Source organism: Notamacropus eugenii, chromosome 5 (assembly GCF_028372415.1).
Source record: "Notamacropus eugenii isolate mMacEug1 chromosome 5, mMacEug1.pri_v2, whole genome shotgun sequence".
Taxonomy (NCBI): domain Eukaryota; kingdom Metazoa; phylum Chordata; class Mammalia; order Diprotodontia; family Macropodidae; genus Notamacropus; species Notamacropus eugenii.
The window spans coordinates 274,848,825-274,873,487 of record NC_092876.1 but is presented as its reverse complement, the minus strand read 5'-3'; the positions used below and the strand labels follow the sequence as shown (position 1 = coordinate 274,873,487).

Genomic DNA, 24,663 nt, shown 5'->3' with positions numbered 1-24,663 from the left:
AATACATCTTTTCTCTCTTACAGCCATTTCCTCTGGAGGAAATGAACTGGGGCCATTATGTTTTGTGTTTATTGAGAAGCCCCATCATTTGAATTGATAATGCCCATTCTGCTCTTCTCCATTTCATTGAAAAGATCAAGGAGTTAAATAAACTACATTGCCCAAGCCCTTACAGTATTCCAGTGGTCCACAAAATCAAGACTTCTTTATTTGACAGTAATGGAATGAATTATTAATTCTAATCCCACCTCAGATATTTACTAGTTGTGTAACACTGAGCAATTTATTTAACCACCCTGAGCCTCAGTTTCCTTATCTGTAAAATGGAGATAATAATAACCTCTACTTCAGGATCGTCATGAGGATACGATGAAATAATGTATGTCAAAGTGGGCTCCAGTTTCCTCAACAGTTAAATGAAGGTGTTGGGCTAGATAGTATATGAGTCTCTTCTCAAGCCAGGTAGATCTCTTATCCTATGACCCTATATAAAGAGCTCTGCAAAATATCGAAGTGCTACAAATGTAAGCTATTACTGTTATTTTGTTGTTCAGGCGTTTTCAGTCGTGTCTGACTCTTCATGACCCCATCTGGAGTTTTCTTGGCAAAGATGCAGAAGTAGTTTAGCTATTTCCTTCTCCAGTTCGTTTTACAGATGAGGAAACTGAAGCAAACAGGGATAAGTGACTTGTCCGGAGTCACACATCTAGTAAGTGTCTGAGGCCAGATTTGAACTCAGGAAGGTGAGTCTTCTTGACTCCAGGCCTGGCACTCTATCCATTGTGCCTCCTAGCTGCTCCTTTATCCCCTATGACGTTTGCTTATACTACCCCTAGGCTCCTTCCGTCTCCAAACAGTTTTTACCTTGGCCTCAGTGATGGCCAAAGATAAGATTGAGTAAGGAAGGGATGGGACCAGGCAAGGAGCATGTATAGTCATCCATCCATAGCAAAGCTAATGAGAGTACAGTTATCCCTTCGACATTGCATCTTTCCCCATCACGGTTTTGATATATCATGAGTCAGCATAAGGAATTGGAATTTTGGGGGAGTTTTGCAAAAGCTGTAGATGACGTGCAAAGGACAGCAGACAACACATAAATAGTTTAGAAACTCAGAAATGCATAAAATACTTGTATAGTATTGTACGATATTAACATATTTTATCTTTTAATGATATAATAATTCATACTTCTTCTCTGGTGTGAAGGAAGGGCCAAAAATTGTTATGAGGATTTTCTGGAATGTAGGGGTGCCATTTTCCTAATTTCCTCGATGTGGGAGGAATAACTGTAAAACCACATATGACTGGAATGCATGGAAAATGATGATTCTGGTTAAGTGAATTTTCTAATTGAATATTTATTATTGTGAAGCAATGATCGTAATCTTCCTTTGGGGGAAATAGTCTTATTTTTACAAATTATGGGTGCCTTCTCCTCAAGTTACCTCCCATCTACTTTGTCTGCATCTTGTATGCATGTGTTTAGTTATTTACATATATTCTCCTCTATTAGAATGTGAGCTTGATACTTTTACCTTTCATTATATCCCCAAGGCTTAATATAGTAACTAGTGGATAGTAGGTGTTTAACGATTTCATTTTGAATGATTGGTTGATTAATATACTTAAGGGGTTTTGCTGTTGTAAAACTCTGTGTTGGAAGCAGAACTGAATCCAGGTCTTCCTGACTCTGAGACAAGCTCTATTCCAACACCCACTACTCTACACCACCTCTCAAAGTCAGTCTCTTTGGACAAGACATTTAATCTCTCAGTGCCTGCCCCCTGGGCAACTCCTTTTGCCCAAGAACCCCATTTTGCATTGGTAAAAGTTCCTCACCAGAGGCTCCCTATACTGATAGAGGTCTGGTGAAAAAAGAAAGAGACCCCCCCACATACAACTGTAGTGGTAGGATTCTAGAAGGCCGCTCACTCCATTGGTCTGAATAGTAAGTCATAACAAGACCTAGGAAAGTGGACTGTACTGGTAGCCTGAGTCAGGAAAAGCTTGGGTAGTCATTGGCTTTAAAGGATGTTAGTCATCCCTAGACTAAAGGTTCAAATGAGTGAGAGCTAGAGGAATGCATTAGACAGGAAATAGGAATGCAGCATGCATTCCCCCCAAAAGAAATTGTAACCCACCATTATATAGTACTTCTCAGGCCTCAAACAAACCTTTCTTACAGCTACCCTGTGAGATGTAGTTATGGGAAATATCACTATACTCATTGTACAAATAAGGAAACTGGGATTCAGACCATTTAAGTGAATTTTCCAGAGTTATTTACTAAGTTGTAGAGGACAGACAGAAACCCAAACCCCATGACTCCACATCCAGGGCTCTTTTCTCTATGCAGCAGTCTGGAATTTACTTTGAAACATCCAAGGAGTCTGGGATGATGAAAACAGGCTCCAAGGATAAGGCAAGTTCACATGACTTCTATTAAGAGTAGGTCTGGATGCCAGGTGGATTTCAGAAAAGCCTGGAGAGACTTACATGAACTGATGCTGCGTGAAATGAGCAGAACCAGGAGAACATTGTACGTAGGAGCAGCTGCATTGTACAATGACCAACTATGATAGGCTTAGCTTTTCTCAGCAATACAATGATCTGAGACAATGCCAAAAGACTCATGATGGAAAATGCTCCCACCTCTGGAGAAAGGACAGAGTCTGAATGCAGATTGAAGTAGACTACTTTCGCTTTTTTTGTTTGTATGTGTTTTTTCTTTTGTTCTGTTTCTTCTTCACAATATTACTAATGTGGAAATATATATAACATGATTGTGCATGTATAACCTATATCAGATCGCTTGCTGTCTTGGGGAGGAGGAAGGGGAGGGGAGGGAAGGAGAAAAATTTGAAACTCAAAATCTTTAAAAAAAATGAGTATTGAAAATTGTCTTTACATGTAATTGGGGAAAATATTACTTTTAAAAACAAGTAGGCTTAGATGCAAGGTAACTATGACAGGCAAAGAAAGAGCTTCAATAAACTTTAGAACTAGACCAACCAAAAAATTGCTAGTAATTATACAGTAGGTAATTAGAGCAGACCAGAAAGAAATGGGTCTGGGATGATTATGGTTTTCAGGATCAGGAAGCCACAGAAACTTCCAAGAAAATGATGAAGAAGGCTCCTATAAGGTCTGTGACTAGAGTCAGATAGGAAAATATTCAAAAGGGTAAGGATTGGGTCAGGAGTTGAGAAGACCAGTGTAGTATATGGCAAACCTCCAAGACAACCTAGGTTTAGAGAGATTGACTCAAAGGGGTTGTGCCCAGCAATAAGACGGGGGAGCATGTTCTGAGAGAACTTGAGAATCTTACAGGAACTAGAAGTGGTGCTTCAAGATTATCTTTGTTTAGCCCAAAAAGGCCATGGAGGAGGAAAGGATCCTGGATATCAAGTGGAAGCAGTAGCACAAATCAAGCCAGTCCTTAAAAATTGAACCAAATATGTGTACTTTTAAATTCATTCATTTCTATCCTTGTGAGGACTGAAGTGGAGGGGCCAAAGGAGAAGTCTGTTGGTTTTCCCCTTAGTTTCCTGGTATAAGTTCCTTTTGAAAAGTTCCTTCTTTAAACCAAGAAAAGGGCTCCCCCCCCACCTTGATCGAGATCATTATAAAATGGCCTCAGGGAAACCAGACCAATGTAGGGACCCAAGTGGCTGGTGAAACAGATAAAGGGCAGGATAGATACAAGACCAGCCATGGATATCTGGGTTATTCATTGGCATTATGTTATCTGTGTTTCTTCCTGCTCACCTTCCTTTAATCCCTCAGTTCAGATAACTGAGATTTGGAAATAAACTTTTTTTTCCTTTTGTGCCAAAGATTAATTTAACAATAACCTAGTTATTGGGAAGGATGAAGACCACATGAGTTTTATCCTCCTCTCTTAGAACCACAGTGCTTATGTTCTGCTGATTTTAACCAGGATGTCCCATTCAGTAACAAAACCAGGATCCTCTGAAGCTGTTGCTTAAGGTCGCCCTTACATCCAAATATTCTTCCAGAGTGTATCTTGGTCTCACTCCTGAGTCACGCCCCTGGAAGCAGAATTAGAAAGTTCTCAGTCTGGTGTTTAGGGTCCTCCACACACTCCCACTGGCCTTGGAGCTGAGCTCATTGGCTGGGTGGGCCACCAAGGGTGGCGTGCACCATAGCAACAGCTCGAAGAGGATGGAGAGGGGGAGAGATTTGTTCTGCTGCTGTCCGTGATCCGCCTGTTCTGTGGGCCGAGTTCTGGGAATGAGCCCAATGGAGCATCTTTAGCTTGCCTCTTCGGTGGATAAAGGGGAAGCAGAGACACTACCTCTTTCTTGTGGCTAACTCGAGTTCCTTGTGCTTTAGCCAAAGCCTGTTTCTCCTTGTTCTGTCTTTCCTGGAGGCCCAGATGGCCACTGCCCTCTGTGGGACAACCCTCCATAGACTCCAGGCTGAATAAACTTAATCCCTTTCATCTTCCTCTTAGGTCTTATCTCTCAACCCTTTAATCATCTTTATGAGACTTTTCTTTGAGCCTTTTCTAAATTCTCTCCTTTTGAATTATGGAGACCAGAATTTAATAGCTCCTTCATTCCCAGAGTACAGCCTGGGTACCATCAGGAAGAGGAAATTAAATTGCATTTAGATTCATTCTAGTAAAGTTGAGGGGAAACAAGCCCTACGAAATTGGTTGCTTTGCATAAATAGTACAATTCTGTAGGCAGCAAATGAACTCTTTTCTTCCTTATTGTTCTTGAAACAATAGCACATTCGGTAACCCAGAGGGTGCTAACCTTTGAAAAGACTGATTTGCTGGGATTAGGACAAAGGGAGACTCGCGAAGCTTCCGATGGCCCTGCAGTTGCTAAAGGGAGTTTGCCAGGACTGACTGGTCCTTGGGGACTCTTGAGCATTCCACCATAGAGTGCTGATGGTTGACGTGCACCTCTGGAGCCTTTCCTGTGGCATGGACCCTGCTGTAGGAAGCCCAGCTTCTGTCCTCAGGATATCAGTCAATTTCACAACAGACTTGTCTGTTATACTTATTCTAGCTTGGCTTTGCAGATTTGCTTGGCCAGGTTGACTATGGCCAAAATTTCATGACAAGAGAGACCGAGAAGGAGAGACAGAGACTGTTAACTTCCCTACCTCGAGCTAACTACATGACTGTGGACAAAAGGGTTATCCTCTCTAGGTCTTTGGGCTTAGATGATCGGTAGAGTCTCCAGCTCTTAACATTCACTCAATATACTAAACATCAGTGAGCCTTGGGTTCCTTAGAAACTTCAGAATGAGGAAGGGGAGTTTGCATTCAGCTGCTGATGCTTTGGGGGATGACATATAATTTTTACCCAGTGTTTTCCTCTGTTTCTCCCTGCCAGTTGCTCCAGAATGCTCTCCTAAAGGATAGCAACGCCAGGGTTAAGGTTTGCTTTGTCACCCTCGGTAGTTCTCCTTAGTTCCTTTGCCTTTAATTACAAGATGAGAGACCTTCCAGAAGCAGCCTTGGTGTCAGGAAGCCAGAGAATCTGTAATCTTGGCTACTTTGCTTACTAGAAATGAGATAGGTCACCTCATCTTTCTGAGCCTTAGTATCCTGTTCTGTAAAATGGGAGCTATAGTACTTGTACTTCCTATTTCACAGGGCAGTTGTGCATATAACTTTCATTCTTATAGTGCCTTAAGGTATACTCAGGATCAGACAAGATATTTATAGTGTTTATAGGCAGCTAGGTGGCACAATAGATAGAGAGCCAGTCATGAGTCAAGAATACCTGAGTTCAAATCTAGCCTCAGACTCTTACTTAGTGGTGCTAGGCAAGTCACTTACCCTCTGTCTGCCTTAGTTTCTTAATCTGTAAAACAGGGATAATAATAGTACTTTACTTCCTAGGGTTGTTGTGTGGATCAAATGAGATAATATTTGTGAAGTTAGCACATATAAAGTGCTATGTAAATATTAATAAAGCACTTTGTTGCCAAAAAGTGTTTTATAAAGTAGAATTGTCTTTTCTTTCAATGAACCTGTGGTTTTATTTAAGACTCTTCTTCTACTGAAGTAGTTCATAGCCCTTCCATATCTTCTGAGTTCTTCTTGTCTGTGTTTTCTCTCCATCCTCTCTGTAGGGGAGCTAGCCAATGTGTTAGAAGGCTTCTTGTTACGGCTATACTCAAATGGATCTCATCCCATTAGTCAACAATGAGTCAACAAACCACTATCTAGGGCCTACTTCATGCCAGGCACTATGGGACACAGAGCAAGGAGATGGAAAACAAGGTGAAAGAGTCCTTGCCTTCAAAGAACTTACAGTTCAAATGGAGATTCTTTCCAGCATGCGACCTGTCGCCCCTGCCATTCTACACCAATGCTGTCCATGACTCCCCTTAAGTTCACCACATAGGATCCACTCAGTATACTGGGGGCCTACACACACATATACACATATATGGTTGCACATACATATATACATACACACATTCATACATATATGCATGTGTGTATATGTATATGTGCTCATGCGCGCACACACATGAGCACATATATAATATACACATACTCATGTACATATACACATATACATATACACACATGTATATGTATACACACACATACACATAGGTAGATATACCGTTATGTGCCACAACTGGTTTAGCTACAGTCAGGTCTTAATTAGAGCAACCCATTTCCTAGTTGATGTGCGTTTACTTTGTTCCGACCTGTCTGTTACTATAAAAAGAGCTGGTATAAATGTTTTTGGTGTGTATTGGATCTTTCTCCCCCTAATCTTTGACCTCCTTGAGATATATGCCTAGCAGTAAAATCTCTGAGCCAAAGGGTATGGAGTTACTGTTACTACTGATTCATTTCTTACCTGGCCACACTGCTCTAGGAATTCCCTGCCTTTCTCTACTGTACCCCAGGAAGATGATTATTGGAATAACCTCATCATCCTGGTGAGATATCACCAGCCTTGGAATTCTACCTCATCATTATCCTGTGTCTGATTGGAGGGTAGAGCCATGAACTCCAAAGCTTCCATTTAAGGAAGATCAGCTCAGATCATCCCCTCATTTCTTATTGACTGTGCTACTCAGATATCTCTGACTTCTCTACCATCTTCCCCTATCTTGGGTACCTTCTCCCTGCCCCCCACCTTGCTTTTCAGCTTCCTTTTCTGTGTTGTCTTCCTTCATTCGATTATAAGCTCCTTGAGGGCAAGAACTATCTTTGTTTTGTCTCATTTGTATTCCCAGCTCTTAGTGGAGTGCCTGGCACATAGCAAGTAATTAATAAACTTCAGTTGAATGACTGACTGATTCACCACCAGTAAGGAAAACACAAACTATGAGTTGTTTCTCCAGAAGGGAGGATGAAACAAAGATAGGCTTTTGTGAGCTGGCTGGTGGAACACAGCAGATGAGACAAGCCGTTATGGACATCAAACTTGGCCTGAGCCTTAGAGGTGCCACGATCTCCTGGGCTTAGCTGACTGGCCTCAAGGGACGTGGGGATGTGAGAGGAGAGAGCAGATGAATGAGTGAGGAAGTCCATGAGGCAAAATACCCTTCTACCCCGACAGAAACAAGATTTGAGGGCCTTTAGGGGAGCAATAATAAAACTGTAATTTAAAAACTGCCTGCACAAAGAATGCACAGTCTGTCAGCTAGCTTGCTAAGTTGATGCTAATTCTGTGTAAATTAACTGCCAGCCCTAACTCTTTCTCAGGCCTTGATGTGGCCCTTGGGGGAGATCCTGCTGGAAATCTCTCCCTATCAGTTAATAGGGACCACAGACTCCTCCCGTGCACTCAACTCTTGGTGCTGTGGGGAAAAAAAGCTGGTGTGAGGCTAAAAATACTAACAATGAAAATTTGATTTCTCTTTCTAGACAAAAAGCCTTGGCATCCACAGGAGGAAGGAGTGTTCAGGCAGCATGTGACTGGTTGGTATGAAATAAATAAATAGAGAAAATCGCATACAATTAGCCCAGCACATGGGCTTGAATATGCATTAGCTTTAGACTAGGGGGGAGTTGATGGGAGTAAGTCTGTGTAGCAAGTCCAGTTTTGTTTGTTCTTTTTTTTAAGTAAAACTACCCTTACTAAAATATGTATTTATTTCCCACTGGGGCAAAATCAGGGTGTCATCCCAGGACTTGAGACCCTGCAGAAACATGGGACATGGGACCTCTTCCTCTGGGAGGGGTGAATGAATTTGTGAAGTATATTCATGCCATGGAGAGCACATTAGATAAACATTTCCATTCTTGCTCTCTAGGGGTGGTAGGTGGTAGTGGGGGAATGGGGGAGGTGGTAGTCTAGTACATTTATCCTTCAAATACACACACCTCCACATTTCCCAGCATTCTTTAACTTTGATGGCCTTCTGGATGTAGCACAACTACAGGAGTCTAAGGAAGGGGAAGGATTGGGCTCGAATTGTCCTGGTAGGTTGGAAAGGGGCTGGGGACAAACCAGGCAAGGTTTCCTGCAGCTATAATATAAAGGAAGGGGAGGATGTAATATGATGCGCAGGAGGAGGGACGTTGTTTAGACATGTGTTGGGTGTGAAAAGAATGTTCCAACTTGCTTCTGCTGAGATAGACCAGAGGGGGTAGCAGGAGTGGGCGGTGGGGGTGGTAGCAGAGGCAAGAAAAAAATGAGAAGAGAAAGAAACCTTTCTGTGGTGAGATGATGCCCAGACCAGTGACTGGTGGGCAAGTTTATGTCTCCTCAAGTCCCAATGGCATTATTCTCAGCTGTTGTCTCTCTTTCCTCCTTTATTTCATTACAGGTTGTTCTCCCATGTTGGTGACCCCTTTCTGGATGACCCCCTGCCCCGAGAGTACGTGTTGTACCTACGGCCCACTGGCCCCTTAGCTCAGAAACTCTCTGACTTTTGGCAGCAATCCAAGCAGATCTGTGGGAAAAATAAAGCACATAACATCTTCCCCCACATCACCCTCTGCCAGTTCTTCATGGTGAGCTAGCTTTACCCTGCCCACCTTTTATCCTGTCTCAAGGAAGGGTCTGGCCCCTCTGCTAGAGCTCCTTGTCTTCTCTTGACCCCAGACAGCTTCTCTAGAGTGGTGGGGGAAATGCAGACATGAATCCCCTAGGGATTTGTTAGAATGAGTCAGAGATGCCTAGGTTATGCCCATCTGAACACCTAAGCTGAGAAAGAAGGTGGATTATTCCTTCAGATCTGCTGGGATTCCAGGAGCACTAGTGACCTACCCAAGGTTTGTGGTGGGTCTTCCTTCCTGACTGTGCACTTCCTTCTTGTCTGTCATTGTAACATGCCCAGAGATGAGCCATCATCATAGGTTTTGAGTTGTTTCCATCGTAGTGAAAACTGATTTGCTCTCATTCCACTCATTTATCCCATAACCAAGAATAGACACTTTGGAGATATCAGGGGATTTATGGTTATAGCCTGGGGCTAAGCAGACTGACCTTGGTGGACATCAACCCTGTGACCCTTTCCTCAAAGATCTGTAGACAGAGAGATGCCGCCATTTGTTTAAATGTTTAACAATCCCAACGGTCAGAAAGTTCTGTATGAGGTCTAACCTCAATACTCCCAGCTTCAATGTATGCTTATGTCTTCTCATTTTCTCTCTGTGGAGATGGAAGACAGATGGTTAGTCCCCTTATATTTAAAATGAAACCGGAAAAAACATCACTGTACCTTAGATCAGGTATCTTTTTTTGTTTTCTTCAGGATTAGTATTTTGTTGTTAAGGGTGTGGTTGTTCAGGGGATGTCATCTTTTTTCTCTTTTACTCTTCCCATTTACTCTCTGGATTAAGATATTCACCATTTCCTGTTAGTCATCCCAGAGCTTATAAAATGCCTTTTTCAAAGGTATTCAGAGCTTTCCAGATACGCTATCATTTTCCTAACACTCGATGAGGCAGAAGGGTGATCCCACAGCTCCCTGGACCTCATTCTTTCTAAAAGACAAATGGGTAGAACTAGCATCAACCTTTGATCATCAGAGGACTACAAAAGGAGTTTGGATAATACAGCTTCTCATCCATCATTTATCTGCATAGGGCTTAACGAGCACTTTAGGCTAACAAAATTCATTAGCTGATGACCTTGGGCTCCTTTTTTTTTAAGCTGGAAGGGACTTTGTGGACCATTTAGAAGTGTCAGAGGTGGCATTTGAACCCAGACCCTGTGATTCCCAAACCCCATCTCTTTCCTCTGAACTGTACTGCCTTTCATGTCTGTGATAATGAGCCCCTTTTAACGAGCTGGCCCAGTCCTCCCACAACTCATACAGAGTCTGTCACTGGGTCACACATACCCTTCTGCTGGGTAGGACCTATCAGAGCTTATGTTCCACCAGTTTAGCCTTTGAGAGTCCAGCCAACATCCATATCACAAAATCATACCCTTTAATGAAGGAAATAATAAATTTATTTTTAAGGATTCAAAACCATGAATACATTTTTAAAAATCGTATTTATTTGACTTTGGAATTCAATGTGTATGTGTGTCTCCTCTCTTTCTCTTTCTTTTCCCCTCCCGTTCTCCTCATCTTTCTCCTTCCCCTTTTTCTCCCTTCTTCCCCCTCCACTTTCTCCCTTTCCCTCTTCCTTTTCTTTTTGCCTTTCTTCTCTCTCTTTCTTCCTTTATGTCTGTCTCTCTCTCCCTCTTCCCTTCTCTCCCTCTTTTTCTCTCCCTCTTTGTTTCCCTCTCCCTCTCCTTTGTTCTCTCTTTCTCTTCTTCCTTCTCTCCCTCCTCCCTTTCTCTCTCTCCCTCTCTCTGTCTCCCCTTTTCCCTCTCACACATGCCTGTATGACAACCTGATTGTCAGCTGCACAAGAGTAGGAAGAAGGAGATCTCAGGTCAGCCATGGTTACACCACAAAGATGGATAATTGATTTAGAAACAATGAAGAGTCTCATCTAGTTCTTCACCTCCTCAAAGAAGTAATTCCATCACTGTATCCTAAGCCTTAGGGCTTTAGTGGAAAGTCACAGAATCATTAGCCATGCATTTTCCCATCTCTCTGACTGGAACCTGTTTGCTCTCCTCTTGGCAGTGTGAGGACAGCAAGGTGGATGCCCTGGGGGAGGCCCTGCAGGCCACTGTGATGCGCTGGAAGTGCAAGTTTTCAGCCCCACTGCCCCTTGAGCTCTATACCTCCTCCAACTTCATCGGCCTCTTTGTGAAGGAGGACAGTGCAGAGATTCTCAAGAAGTTTGCTGCTGACTTCGCTGCTGAGGCTGCATCTAAAACTGGTGAGCTTGCTCCCTCCTCCTGCCTGGAGAGCCTGGAGAATGCTGAGGTGCTGGGGGCTGAATGGGAAGGAGCAGGCAAGGGTATGGCAACAGGATTGAGCCAATGAACACTAGGAGTGGAAGCCAAAGAATGGATGGATGGAAGGATGGATGGATGAATGAAAAAGGATTAAGTGACTGTTATGTGCCAGATACTGTGCTAAGTACCAGGGATACAAATATGAAAAGAGAATCAGTCCTTGTCAACTTACTTTTGTAATAGGAGAAGTGAACGCATACAAAGGGAGGGGGTCTTTTAGACTGGGAAGTCACAGGAATATTGAATGCCATTCAGGAACAATCAAAATGTCTTTTCCAGAAATGGTAGCGTTGACTTGATTATTATTCCAAGAGCTAGAGGTGGAAAGGGAGGGGTGTAAGAGGGCTGGGCACATGGAGTGCACAAAGATGGCAGGCAATGCGATGAGTCTGGGTCAAGAAAGTTAGGGAACAATCAGCAGCAGGAGAGCAGGGTAGCTAGTGAGGACACCCCTGGCATGAAGATGGCTGGAAAGTATCATGGCAGAGGGTGCCTCTCTCACCAGGAGCACCTAGACAACCCCTCCCCATCACTAAACCAACATCCCACTTATGGTACCATGTTATTTGAGGCGCCTGCTTTGGTTGGAGGCTGGGGCAAGGAGGGAGAGAGTGAGGGAGATATTTAGTTGTCTTTCATACTCCTTGATGAAAGCAGGAAGCAACCCACAGCTGGCCTCCAATGCCATGCTAGTATAACAACATCCCCCTTCCCCAGTTCAGAATTCAAGAATCTTTCTTTTCCCAATACTCATTCCCATCCAATTGTTTATCTAGGTCTGATAATAATCATAGTATTTCAAGTTTATGTAATAAAAAGCTTTTATTTACATTATCTCATTTGAGCCTTATAGCATCCCTCTGGGTTAGGGCAATTATGTAGTATACACATTACTATTCCCACTTTACAGATGGGGAAATTGAGACTCAAATTGTAACTTTCCCAAGCTCAAATAGCATGTAAGTAGAAGAGCCTAGGATTAGAACTCAGACTTGACTTTGAACGTGGTGACTCTTGTCCCATTATACCATGTAGTTCTTTGGGAGCCAAAGGACTTGGTCAGAACCATATGGTCACTTATTATTTAAATAATATTATTAATTCACTGAGCTAGTTCCCTTTATTTGCTAAAATTCATTACATGAGCTTCAGCCTCATGGGCCAGCCTTAAAAATGCAGCCTCATAAAGATGTCTCTCTCCTTTTATTTCAACTATGACTTTCAGTTTAATCCAACTGAGATTTCCCATCAAAGGAAATAGCTGAAAGGAGTGGTTGTTGTGTGTGTTTATTCTGCAGGAGAGAGGAAAGTGAGGGTTACAATGCTAGCTTCTGTGAGGGTACAGTTCCAAACAGACTCACTTAGCTTAATGAGGTTTGTTAGTATATGGCGTAAATAAAGAACAGACACAAAAGGGGGACATAATTCTGTGATCAAAGAAAGACACAGAGAGGAACAGGGCAAAGACAGGCTCCCTTAAGGATTCATCAGTCAAATCAGCAAGAATTTATTGAGCATCTGTTCTGTGTCTAGCTGTGGGAAGAAGGAAGTGGAGCTCAGTGAGTAGAGTGTCCCAGACCTGGAGTCAAGAAGATCTAAGTTTAAATCCAGCCTCAGATAGTACTAGCCATGTGACCCTGGGCAAGCCAGTGAATCTGTTTGCCTCAGTTTCCTCATTTCTGAAATGGGGATAATAATAATCCCTACCAGCCTCCCAAGGTTATCGTAACGATCAGATGAGATAATAATAGTAAAGTGCTGAGCACAGTGCCTGAAACATAATCAGCACATATAATATTAGCTATTATTATTAGTTCTTTGCTAATCTAGAGCTTATAATCTAGATAGACTAAAGTAGCATGTGAGGTCGTGAAGAGCAGTGAAATGCCAAACTGTGGAGACTGACTGATTATAAGTGCCGAAGCAGCTGAGAGTTGTACAGAATTTGGAGTTTTTGGTTTTACAGGATACCATTTTTCATTCTGTTTATTTGAATGCTTTTGGCATTGATTACTAAGTCTAGAAGAAAAATAAAGATAATAAAGCAAAACTAATTGAGAAAAGAGCTAGAGTGATGGAGAGACCTTGGTGGAGGAGATGAGGTGTAAGCAAAACCTTAATAGTAGCCAGGGTAAAGAGAAATCATCAGGTCATTTTTTTGATAGATAAAGGAAAAGAGGGAAGATGTTTGTTGAGGGATGAAAAATGAATGGGCTGAAAATAGCATCGATGAAAATCCAAGACAAAAATGAGGTTGGCCAGGATGGGGTAAGATTAGGGAAGATGGAATTACAAGGTGTTCGTGGAACAATTAAATCATTGTAACTTCTTGGAATGTCACAGCTGAAAGGGACCTTGGGAATGATCTGGTCCACCTCTTCATTTTACAAATAAGAAAACTGAAGTCCCCAGAGATGAAGTAAAGCCCAAGGCTGTGTAGCCCCCTCAGACTTCCATGTTTGAGAGTCCCAGTTTCCTGAACTGCTCCTTCCAAAGTTACCAAGTCTTATGGCCTTTTCTCCATTTTTACCCTTCTTGACCTCTCTTAAGCACTTGACGCTGTCCATCAGGTTTTTTTTATTGTATATTCCTCTCCCGTCTCTGGTTTTTCATGACACTGTTATCTTTTGGCTCTTCTCCTATCTCTCAGAGCTCTCCTTCTTAGCCTCCTTTACTGGATTTTCATCCTTGCCATGCTCTCTGACACCTTAACAGCAGTTGTCTCTCAAAGGTCTATAGGAGGCCCTCTTCTTCCTCTATATGCTATTTCATTTGCTTATCAGCTCCCAAGAATTCAACTGTCTTCTCTATGGAGATGATTCTTAGATAGTGGCACAGTGCACAGTGCCAGGCTGGAATCATGAAGACCTGAATTCAAATATGGCCTCAGACGCTTAATAGCTGTGTGACCCTGGGTGAATCACTTGGCCCTGTTTGCCTCAGTTTTCTCATCTATAAAATACACTGGAGAAGGAAATAGCAAAGCACTCCAGTATCTTTGCCAAGAAAACTCCAAATGGGGTCACAGAATGGGACACAATTGAAAAATGACTACACAGCAATAACAACCCTAATTTCACTTCTAAGTCCCCATCTCTCATGTCTGCAGCATTTCAAACTACATGGTCCTTTTAAGCATCTTAAATTCAGTGAGTCCAGAAAAAGAACTCCTCATTTTCTCCCTCACACACTTCCTATTCCCAGAATCCTAGGAGTTTTGGGTTGCTTCTGTCCTCTCAGTCACTCAGGCTTATAATCTTGGCTCGCTGTCATGCTCTACCCATATTCAGTCTGTTGCCAAATATTGTCATTTTTACCTTCTCAGTATCACGCAGAGCCTCCACCCTATTTCAGGCCCTTATTGCCTCTAGCCTTCTAGTTAATCTCTCTGCAAAAGCCTTCTAATTAGTCTCTCTGAATCCAGACTTTCTCTTCTCCAGTATGTTCTTCACTTAGCTACCAAGATAATTTCCTAAAACACAGATCTGATCACATCACCCTCCTACTCAGTAAACTCTAGTGACTCTCTATTACCTCCAGGATGAAATACAAAGTCCTCTGGCATTTCACTTATGTCATGGCATAGGCCCTTCCAGATTTCCAATCTCCTCATACTACTCCCCTTCGCATACTTTGTGATTCAGTGATTCCAGCCTAATTGCCCCTCCTTGAACATGACACTGTACTTGGTCATGTTTTTCAGCACTTTGGGTTTGGTTGCCTTTTCAGATTTCCTCTCATTCCAGAAGAGCAGTTTCCCCATTAAGAAGGGTTTTTGGAAGACTGGCCTTCCAGACAACCTTAATATATTGGAGAAATAGCTTGGGAAGCAAACTATTTCCTGTTCCTTTGATGGTACCTCAGAGAAGTGGTTTTCCCTCATTGAACTGTACCTGCTGTCAGAGCCTATTAAAATCCTGCATCTGAGGTTAGGCAGAGGGCTTATTGTCAGGAACCAATGTCAATGATGTAGCCGCTGAACCCAAAACCTTCGCTATTGACTAGAGCAGGCTCAGCCACAACTCTTATGGATGCTTAAAGCTTATGCCACTGAGGGGCCTTTTGTCACTCCCTAACAACTTGGAGAGATCTAGGGTTTTTTGCCACCTTATTGCCCCCTGGTGGCAACAGACAGAATTGGGTGGGTCTAGTAAAATTGGTTTAATTCTGAAAAACCTACGCTTAAAAGAGGTTCCAACCAGTTTGAGAATCCTTTGTAACATGAATGTATTATAGAAAATCAACGCAAGTGTGTCCGCATTATCTCTTTGCCTGAGTATGCCTGAGTCTCATGGAAGAACTAGATTCTCCCATCAGGCTCAAACACTATGTAAACCAGAGTCTCCCTAGAGGACTTAGCCTATGGCATAGCCTCTGATTACTACACCCACTACTCCTCTTACTGTGGACAATACCCAAATAAAATTATAGGGATCTCAATCTCAATTTATAGGATCATGGACTTGAGAGCTAGAAGGACCCTTAGAGATCATCTAATCCTCTCATTTTGTTGATGAGTAAACCAAGACCCAAAAAGGAGAAATGACTTGCCCACTGGTCATACAACTAGTTAGCAGAAGAGGTTGGGTAGTGTAAGTATTGTCTGCGTTTTATAGATCTGGAAACTAAGGTCAGAAAAGTTAAATCACACAGGTGGTATAAATCTAGTGCTTTTTTCCATTATATCAATCCTGCTTTTATTTTTTTCTCATTTTAAATGGATAGTAAATTACTCCACCACTTGGATGGCTTTTTCTTCTTTTTACAAAGCATTTCAGATAATACTACCCATAAAGAACCCCTGGGCATTGTAATGATATCATGGTCCTGAAAGTATTTGACCCAGTGTTCTCTTTTCTCATTGCACCAGACATAGAACCTGTTGACCAGGGATGCTGTCTACACTGGGAATTTTCTTCAGACTTGCTGGACAGCCTTGCAGGTGGAAGGCAACTGTCATTTTCTAGGCCTCGGTTTCCCATATACATGCCAAGTACCATGGTCTCATCATTTGTGATGAGGCTAGCTGGGTGTTAACTTGAACCATTCCTTTTTTTCATATCTCATTACCTAATCTTGTTCATTCTGCCTCCGTGACTTATCTTACATCTGTCCCCTTTACGTTTATTTTCTCTTTTTCAATGTGTCCTTCACACTGACACCAGAATAATTTCTTATGCCTTGGTCAGAATTCTTCATTGGTTCCCCAATACCTACTAAGTAAAATCTGGATTCCTTAGATTGGAATTTAAGACCCTCCACAGCTTGGCCCCCACCTTGTTTCTGTTAAATCTCTGGAACATTCTCTGCCCCTGAACGTGCCCTGAATTTTCCTGTCTGTATGCTTTTGTCCTTGCCCTATGCCCAGTATATCTCCTGTATACCAGTCTACCTCCCTCTACTGAGCTCCTCATTAAAGCCTGGCTTAAATGCCACTTCCTTCATGACCTTGTTAATAGTGACCTTTCTTCCCTGAGACTTCACCTGGTGCTTGTTTTGTACTTCTGTAATGCATTTGACATCTGCTAGCTTGTATAGAAGCTATTTGTATGTATGTCACATCCCCCACTAGACTGAGTTGCATGAGGTTACATGTAGTATCTTCTCTAGATTTTGTATCTTTCCCCATTATATTGGAACATCACAGTGCCCTGCACACAGTGAGCACTTAATAAATATTGACCTAATCGAATGGGCTTTCATTGATTTTCAGAAACATTACTACAGAATTAATTTGTTATTCTCTTTTCCCCATATTGCTGCTTCAAATGAGCGAGAGTACCTTTGTGACTGATTTGCAGTCTATAGGCTTGGTGTTTGGGAGAAACAAGTCTAGTGGGACCTCTTGCTACACTGTGCCTTTAATTCCCAAGACTGCTTTGGCATCCACTTTGCAGACCCTTCTCTTTCTTCCTTTTCCCAGAGGTGCACGTGGAACCCCATAAGAAGCAGCTTCATGTGACTCTAGCTTACCACTTCCAAGCCAGCCACCTGCCCACTCTGGAGAAACTGGCCCAGAATATAGATGTCAAACTGGGGTGTGACTGGGTTGCTACCATATTCTCTCGAGACATCCGATTTGCTAATCATGAGGTAATCTCTCTCTCACCTATCCTTACCAGACCTGCCCTCTGAATTTAGCTACCTACCAACATGGATTAAGCACCTGCCATGTACACAGTCCCATGCTGGGTCCTACAGGTGGGTACCAAAGAAATGCAATGTAAAATAACAGAAAAATGTGTCAGACTAGGAGCTAGGAGACCTGGATTCTAGTCCCAATTCTGCCCCTAACACACAGACATATGGACGTGCATATGCTCCTTAACCTAAAAATGTAAGTTAGTGGGCCTGGAAAAAGGAACAACAGGTAGATTCCCACTCTTGCTTGTGGCTTGAGATTCTTCCTCACTCTGGTGGTCTTTGTTCAGTTATGTGCTAGGTCTGGGACTGCAAAGACAAAACTAAACAGTCACAGTCCTCAAGGACCTCCCCTTCTACCGAAGCTGTTTCTTCTGCTAAACTGTTAACATGGCCCAGATCTTACCAACAGATTTGTTGGCAAGTCATTTAAACTTTCTGGGGCTCAGTTTCTTTAGCTGTAAACTAAAGATGATAACATTTGGCCAGAGTACACCTCATTGGGATGCTTTGGGAATTTAGAAAAGGTAATACATGTGGAAACACTTTTAAACATTGGAAAGCATCATCTTAAATAAAAATTCAAAAGGCCCTCTCTAGAATATTTTAGTAAGAAAAATACAAACAAATAAAACATAACATCCAAACATTCACCATCTATTTATTAAACACTTCTTATGTCTAAGGTGTCATGGGGGAGGGTGGGAGAAGGAGTAGAGAGAAATAGAAGAAAAACAAGGCCTTGTCTTCAAGGAGATTATTGTCTAGTTAGAGAGAAGAGTACATTATTGTTAATAACAGTGCATTTGTTTATCCTGTTATTAAAAGGTGATTTTCCTGCATTATATTCTTTGAGCTGAGAGCTGAGTGGTTTCAGGTATTTTCATAATCCCTTCTTTGCATATGAGGAAATAGGCTCTAAGTGACTGCTCCAAGGTTAAAGGCAGAGTATGGACTGGCTGGTGGGAATCCTGCTGTCTCTTTCTGCATCCCTGAGAGAGTTTCTAGAAGCACTAAGCATCCAGGCTGGGCTTGCCCTTACCTAGAAGATAAGACATTCCAGGAATTAGATGGGATGGGACCTAGAGGAGGAAGAGAAGAAAGTACCTTGCCCTTAGAATCTGGGAAGAATTATCTGAAAAGTGAAGCTAACTCTGGAATGGCCTCCTTTTATGAGAAGAGTGGGGAAGAAAGGTGGCCATGGAATTTTACCAGGAATGTCTTCTAATCAACACCGCCCTCCAGTTAACACAAAGGGTAATTGCTTTTCTGCCTGACCCACATTCTCGCTCAATTGGCACAGAGGAAAGAGATTGAGAGGGGGAGAGAGACTGCAAACACCCACATGAATTATCGTCTAAAAATAACTTGTCCCTTTTTATCTTGAATGTGTAAAAGCTCATATGTTACTGTTCTTTTCAGTAGCTCTTTGCGTAGCCCCCTCAGAATAGAATTTCCACTTTGAAGTCCGTTTGCCTTAATAGAGCCTTCCTGCATTTGTGTAGTAACCTCTTGTCCCTTGGGCTTAACTGATTGTATCTCTCTCTCTTGACCAGTTGTGTCAGGGAGGCAACCAGAGAAAGGATCTGATTGATCCAAGACAGCACCTCAACAAGGAAAGGGGAAAGCCAGGATGAGTTCTGTGTTTGAGCTTCAAATCCAATTCAATACCAAATTATTTATTAAAAAGCACCTACTATGTGGAAGTTACTGAGCTAGGTACTGGAGATACAAATGCAAAAAAAAAAGAAAGAAGAGCAGCCCCTGTCCTCAGTGAGCTTATATGGGAGAGAGGGGGTGCAGAGGGAAGCATTATGAAAACAGGTAAACAAATCCAAGGTGGTTAGAAGAGGTAGAAGGCTAACAGCCAAAGAATGAGGAAAGGCTTCCTATAGGAGGTGAATGAAGGTAATCACTCTACTTTTTAATAATAGTAATAATGACATAAAACCATGAGGTGTGCCAAGCACTTTTCCTGTATCATCTCTTCTGGTACTCACAACAAGCATGTCAGGTGGATGTTATTATTATCCTTATTTTAGAGATGAGGAAATTGAAGGTAAGGGAGGTGAAGTTATTTGGCCAAGGAAACACAGCTAGTAAGTACCTGAGGTGGGATTCACACCAAGGTCTGCCTTCCATTTGTATGTAGGTTCGCTAGGTTTGGATGTGCAGATACCCAACATGCTTCTGTGCAGGACCTTTTACTTTATTGGGTACATTGAGACTATGGTGGATTTGGCTGTCTGTCTGTAGCAGTTGAGAGCTATAAGGGTCAAAGGATGGTCTGGTCTGTCTCAGCAGCTCCACACAGAGCCATAGCTCTCCTCCACAGAGAGATGGTAGACATCTAACAAACTGTAATTTCAACAAAGTTTAATCTATTGGGGGAGCATACAATTTAGAGGATGATTCAGGCCACACACACAATTAGAATCTTACAAGTAGACGTATTAATGGAAAACATATGTAAGAGCAAAACGACATAATGCAAAGCTAGCCATTTGCTTCTCTAACCTGTACTGTGGCACCATGGATAGATTGTTAGTCTTTAATCAGTCCTGACTTCAACTCTGGCCTCAATTCAATAAACATTTATTACGTGCCTGCTGTATGCTGGGAATTGTGCTAAGCACTGGGAATACAAAAAGAAGCAAAAGATAGTCCTCATCCTCAAGGAATTTATAAGCTAATGGGGGGGAGGGGAATAACATGTAAGCAAATATATGCAAAGCAAACTATATACAAGATAGATAAGAAATAAGAGAGGAGAGACGCTGGAATCAGAATGGACTGAGGAAGATATAGAAGGTGGGAATTTAGTTGGGATTGGAAAGAAGCCAGGGAGGTCAATAGATGGATCAGAGGAGGGAGAGCCTTCCAGGAATGAGGGATAACCGGAGAAAATGCCAAGAGCAAAAAGATGGAGTGTCTTGTTTATGGAACAGCCAGTGTCTCTGGATGGAAAAGTGTGTGTCAGAGAGTAAGATGTAAGAAGACCAAAAAGGTGGGAGGAGGTTCGCCTGTGAAGGACTTCAAATGCCAGAGCATTTCATATTTGCTCCTGGAGGCAATAGGGAGTCACTGGAATTTATTGAGTAGGGGAGATGACATGATCAAAACTTCATATTAGGAAAATCATTTTGGTGGCTAAATGGAGGATAGATTGGAGTGGGGAGAGATCTGAGGCAGGCAGACCCACCTATTACAGTCAGTTCAGGTGTGATATGAGAAGGGCTGCACCAGAATGGTGACGGTGTCAGAGGAGACAAGGATGCAAAGGTGAAATTGTTGGGTCTTGACAACAACTTGGATATGAGGGTAAGAGATAGTGAGAAATCCAGGATGACTTCTGGATCATGGGCCCAAAGAACTGGGAGGATGGTGTTGTCTTCTAAGTAACAGGGAAGATAGGAGGCAGGGAGGATTTGGGGAAATGATAAATGAGTTCTATTTTGAATATATTGATTTTAAGATATCTACTGGACTTTCAGTTCAAAGTGTCTGATGTTGGAGATGTGAAATTGGAAGTCAGCAGAAATATTGGGACAGGGAAGGTAGATTTAAGAATCATCAGCATAGGGATGGTAATTAAATCCATGGGAGCTGATGAGATCATCAAGTAAAGCAGTAATAGAGAGACAAGAAAAGGAGAGCCCAGCCCAGGACAGAACCCTGAGGGACACCTATGGGTGATCTGGAGAAGGAGACAGAGGATTGGTCAGATATGTAGGGGAACCAGGAGAGAATGATGTCCTGAAGACTTAGAGAGAAGAGAGTATCAAGGATAAGAGAGTGTTCAACGGTGTCAGAGCTACAGAGAGGTCAAGGAGAATGAGGATCCAGAACGCGCCCTTAGATGTGGTAGCTAGGAGATCATTAGTAACTTTGGAGAGAGCAGTTTTGGTGGAATGATAAAGTCACAAGCCAGATTGTGAGGAGAGAAAGTAGAGGCACATATTGTAGAGGGCCTTTTTAAGGAGCTTCAGTACAAAGGGCAGAAAATATATAAGATGATAGCAGAAATCAAAGGATCAAGGGGAGGGGGCTTTTCAGGACAGACACAGGCATGTTTGTAGGTAGTAGGAAATGAGCCAGTAGAGAGGAAGTGATTGAAAATAAATGAGAGAGTGCAGACAACATAGGGGGCAATCTATTGGAGGAGATAGAATGGAATGGGATTGTTTGAACAAGTAGAGGAGTTAGCCTTGATAAGGCACACTTTATCATATGAAACACTTATTAGCTGTGTGACAGGTACTTAAATCCTTCAGCCCCATCTGCCTCAACTCCTTCATCTGTAAAATGATAATAGCACCAAGGGTTGCTTTGTATAATAATAGTGTCAAGAGTTGTTGTAAGGATAAAATGAGATTTCTAAAGTACTTTGCAAGTCTTAAAGTTCTATATAAATGCTAGAGATGATGATGGTGATGGTGATAATGATGATGTTTCGCAACCTCAAGATTACTTTTCTATGTAACCTTGAGTAATTGTGAATCTTAGGTAATCCTAGCACTACCCCTTCACTTCACTTCATCATCTGGGGCTTATCTCCACCTTTTTCTGTTCCTCAGTTTCTTTTTTGTAATCTCCAGAACATGGTTACCTATCCTTGTTCCTATGATCTCTTCACAAAAAGATGTAAGGAACTGTCACTGTAGAAACTCCCTCCACCAGGGTAGGGTCAGTAGATCATCTGTAATTCATCATCTAAGAGAATTGCCTGGGGATGATGAGAAGGTTAAGTGACCTACCCGTCCTTGGTCACACAGCTAGTTTGAGTAAGAGGCAGGATGTGAACCCTCTCCCATCAGTTATTCCATACTACCTTCCTAAGGTAAGAAGTATAAGCTCTTGGAGTAGGAATGGACCTTAAATAAGGCCATTCAGTCCAACCCAGTACCTATATTATGAGCCTCTTCTTGTGCATCCTTGACAAATATTCAGCCTCTGCCCTTCACCATAAAATGTCCAATGATGGGGAGCTCACTGTCTCCCTAAGGCAGTCTGCTATATTTTCAAACAATTCTAATCATTAGAAAGATCTTCCTTAGAATGTGCTGAAGTCAGTTTCCCTGTGATGTTGACCTCTTTAGAAGATAGATGCATGAGAAAAAAAGCATTTTTAACAGAGACCATGCCCAGGTTAAGTACCAGACAGTGGAGTGGAGTGGAGAAAGGACTGAATTTATGTTCAAAAAGACCTGGGCTTGAATCCCAGCTCTGCCACTCACTGTCTGTGTGACCTTAGACAAGTTGCTTCCTGTCTGAGCCTCAGTTTCCTCTTGTAAAGGGGGTATCGAGATGGTTTCTCAGGCCCTTCTCAGCTATAGAATTCTTTAAGTGAGTGAAGAGCTCTAGACTGGGCTTGTTTCCTCCTGACGCAGACCCTTCTCCCTCCACCCTGTTCCCGGGGAAGGAACGTTCTTTTTAGTGGATTTATTACGCATGCATCCCTATGATTAAGAGAAAATGTCTTCTGATGTTGTTCTTAATCAGTTTCACGAATGCATACAATAGAGCTCTTTGCTGAGGGAGGCGGGGATGTATCTGGGAAGGAAGCCAGACTTGGGAGTTGGGGAGAGGATGTGGATCGAGGAGAAGGGCGTGGATAGGCCTTAATAAGTAAAATTTAAAAGAACTGAGCATAATCTTACATTACAAGGTTATTTTATTGAAAGGTTATTTATTGGTCCATCCCTTTGCGTCCAGTCCAGGACATACTTTATTAACTACCTTCTTTTGCCTAGTCTGACTTCTCAGCTGTGCCCCCAGTGAAGTGACTGGCTCATGGTCCCACCCAGCATAGTTGCCAGAGGAGTAGGGGTAACCAGGAAATATTTAACCTGGGGAGAAACTCTCAGCATGATGAAAGGGGAAAAATATTGAATTGGGAGTTAGGAAACCTGGATTCTAATTCTGGCTCTGCCTCGAACTTGTGAGGTGACTCTGGCAAATAACAGACTTTCTAGATTTTCATTTCATCACCTGTAACAATAACAGTGGTACTATTAGTAATATTGGTAGTAGTAATGAACATTTATCTAGCACTTTTGCTATATAAATATAAAAGTTTACAGAGGTTTATGAATGTCATCTCATTGTATCCTATATGATGAGGGTTTTTTAGACTGAGGTGCTTTCTAGCTCTAATATTAGGGCAGCCAGGTGGCAAAGTAGAGTGTTAGGAAGTCTCATCTTCCTGAATTCAAATCTGGCCTCAAACACTAGCAGAGTGACCCTGGGCAAGTCACTTAATATCTCAGTTTCCTCATCTATAAAATGGACTGGAGAAGGAAATGGCAAACCACTCCAGTATTTTTGCAAAGAAAACCCCAAATGGAATCACAAAGGATTGGACACAACTGAAATGACCAAATAACAAAGCTCTACTATTTGTCCCATGAATTCCAGTGCCCTCCATGTTGGAAGACGTAGACCTTCACACATATTCTCACCATCTGGCCCACTTGGGCTCTACAGAGAAGAATGGTTTTCCCTGGGGGGAAAAATTTTTTTACATTGGTGCCTACACTAGCAGATGGGACAGTGGGTGACTGGGTCCAAATCTGTTTGCAAGGAACAGTTTCCTGAAATGCCTCTGGTGTATTTAGATGTTATTCCAAAAATGAAATCTCTTCCCTCATGAGTGAAGTCAATCATTCAACCAACAAGCATTTGCTTTGTGCCAGGTACTGTGTAAGGCCCTGGAGACATAAAACAGAAAAAATGAAACAATCTCTGTTAAAGCAGTTCTGGGAAATTAATCTAGACCAGCCTGTCAAGTATCCAGCATAAATCCATTTACAAAGGATATGGATTATTTTTTTTCAGATCAATCAAATTGATAAGCATTAATCACCAACAATAAGACAGGCAAATAGGAAAAAAAATGATCCCCACTCACTAGTAATTTATATTTTTCAGGGGAGACAGTAAGGACATAATATACGTATATGGAAAGAAATATAAGGAGATGAGCACAAAGTAGTTAAGTGCAAGGTAGTTTGAGAGAAAGGATCAGGAAATGGGAAGGGGAGGTTTGAGCTGCATCCTGAAGGAAGAGGGAACTTCCATGAGGAAGAGGTATCCCTGTGCTGATAATATTTAACAACTGGATCTCCAAAAAAAAAAAAATATGCAGGACACACTTTTTAAGTTTAATCTAATTTTTAACATTTTCTCTATCATT

At 42.1% G+C, this 24,663-nt stretch overlaps 1 protein-coding gene across 2 annotated transcripts in view; it reads left to right on the top strand.

The window, feature by feature from the left end:
• The window catches only part of UBASH3B (ubiquitin associated and SH3 domain containing B), a 164,447-nt gene that overhangs the window by 109,378 nt on the left and 30,406 nt on the right, over window positions 1-24,663 (top strand). Inside the window, exons 2-5 of one of the 2 annotated variants that reach the window (XM_072612916.1) lie at window positions 7,883-7,936; window positions 8,788-8,974; window positions 11,050-11,248; window positions 17,251-17,420. In XM_072612916.1, coding sequence (XP_072469017.1) covers window positions 7,883-7,936; window positions 8,788-8,974; window positions 11,050-11,248; window positions 17,251-17,420 — 610 coding nt within the window. Of the gene's footprint in view, window positions 1-7,882; window positions 7,941-8,787; window positions 8,975-11,049; window positions 11,249-17,250; window positions 17,421-24,663 lie in introns of both variants that reach the window. The other variant, XM_072612915.1, reaches the window with a different exon arrangement.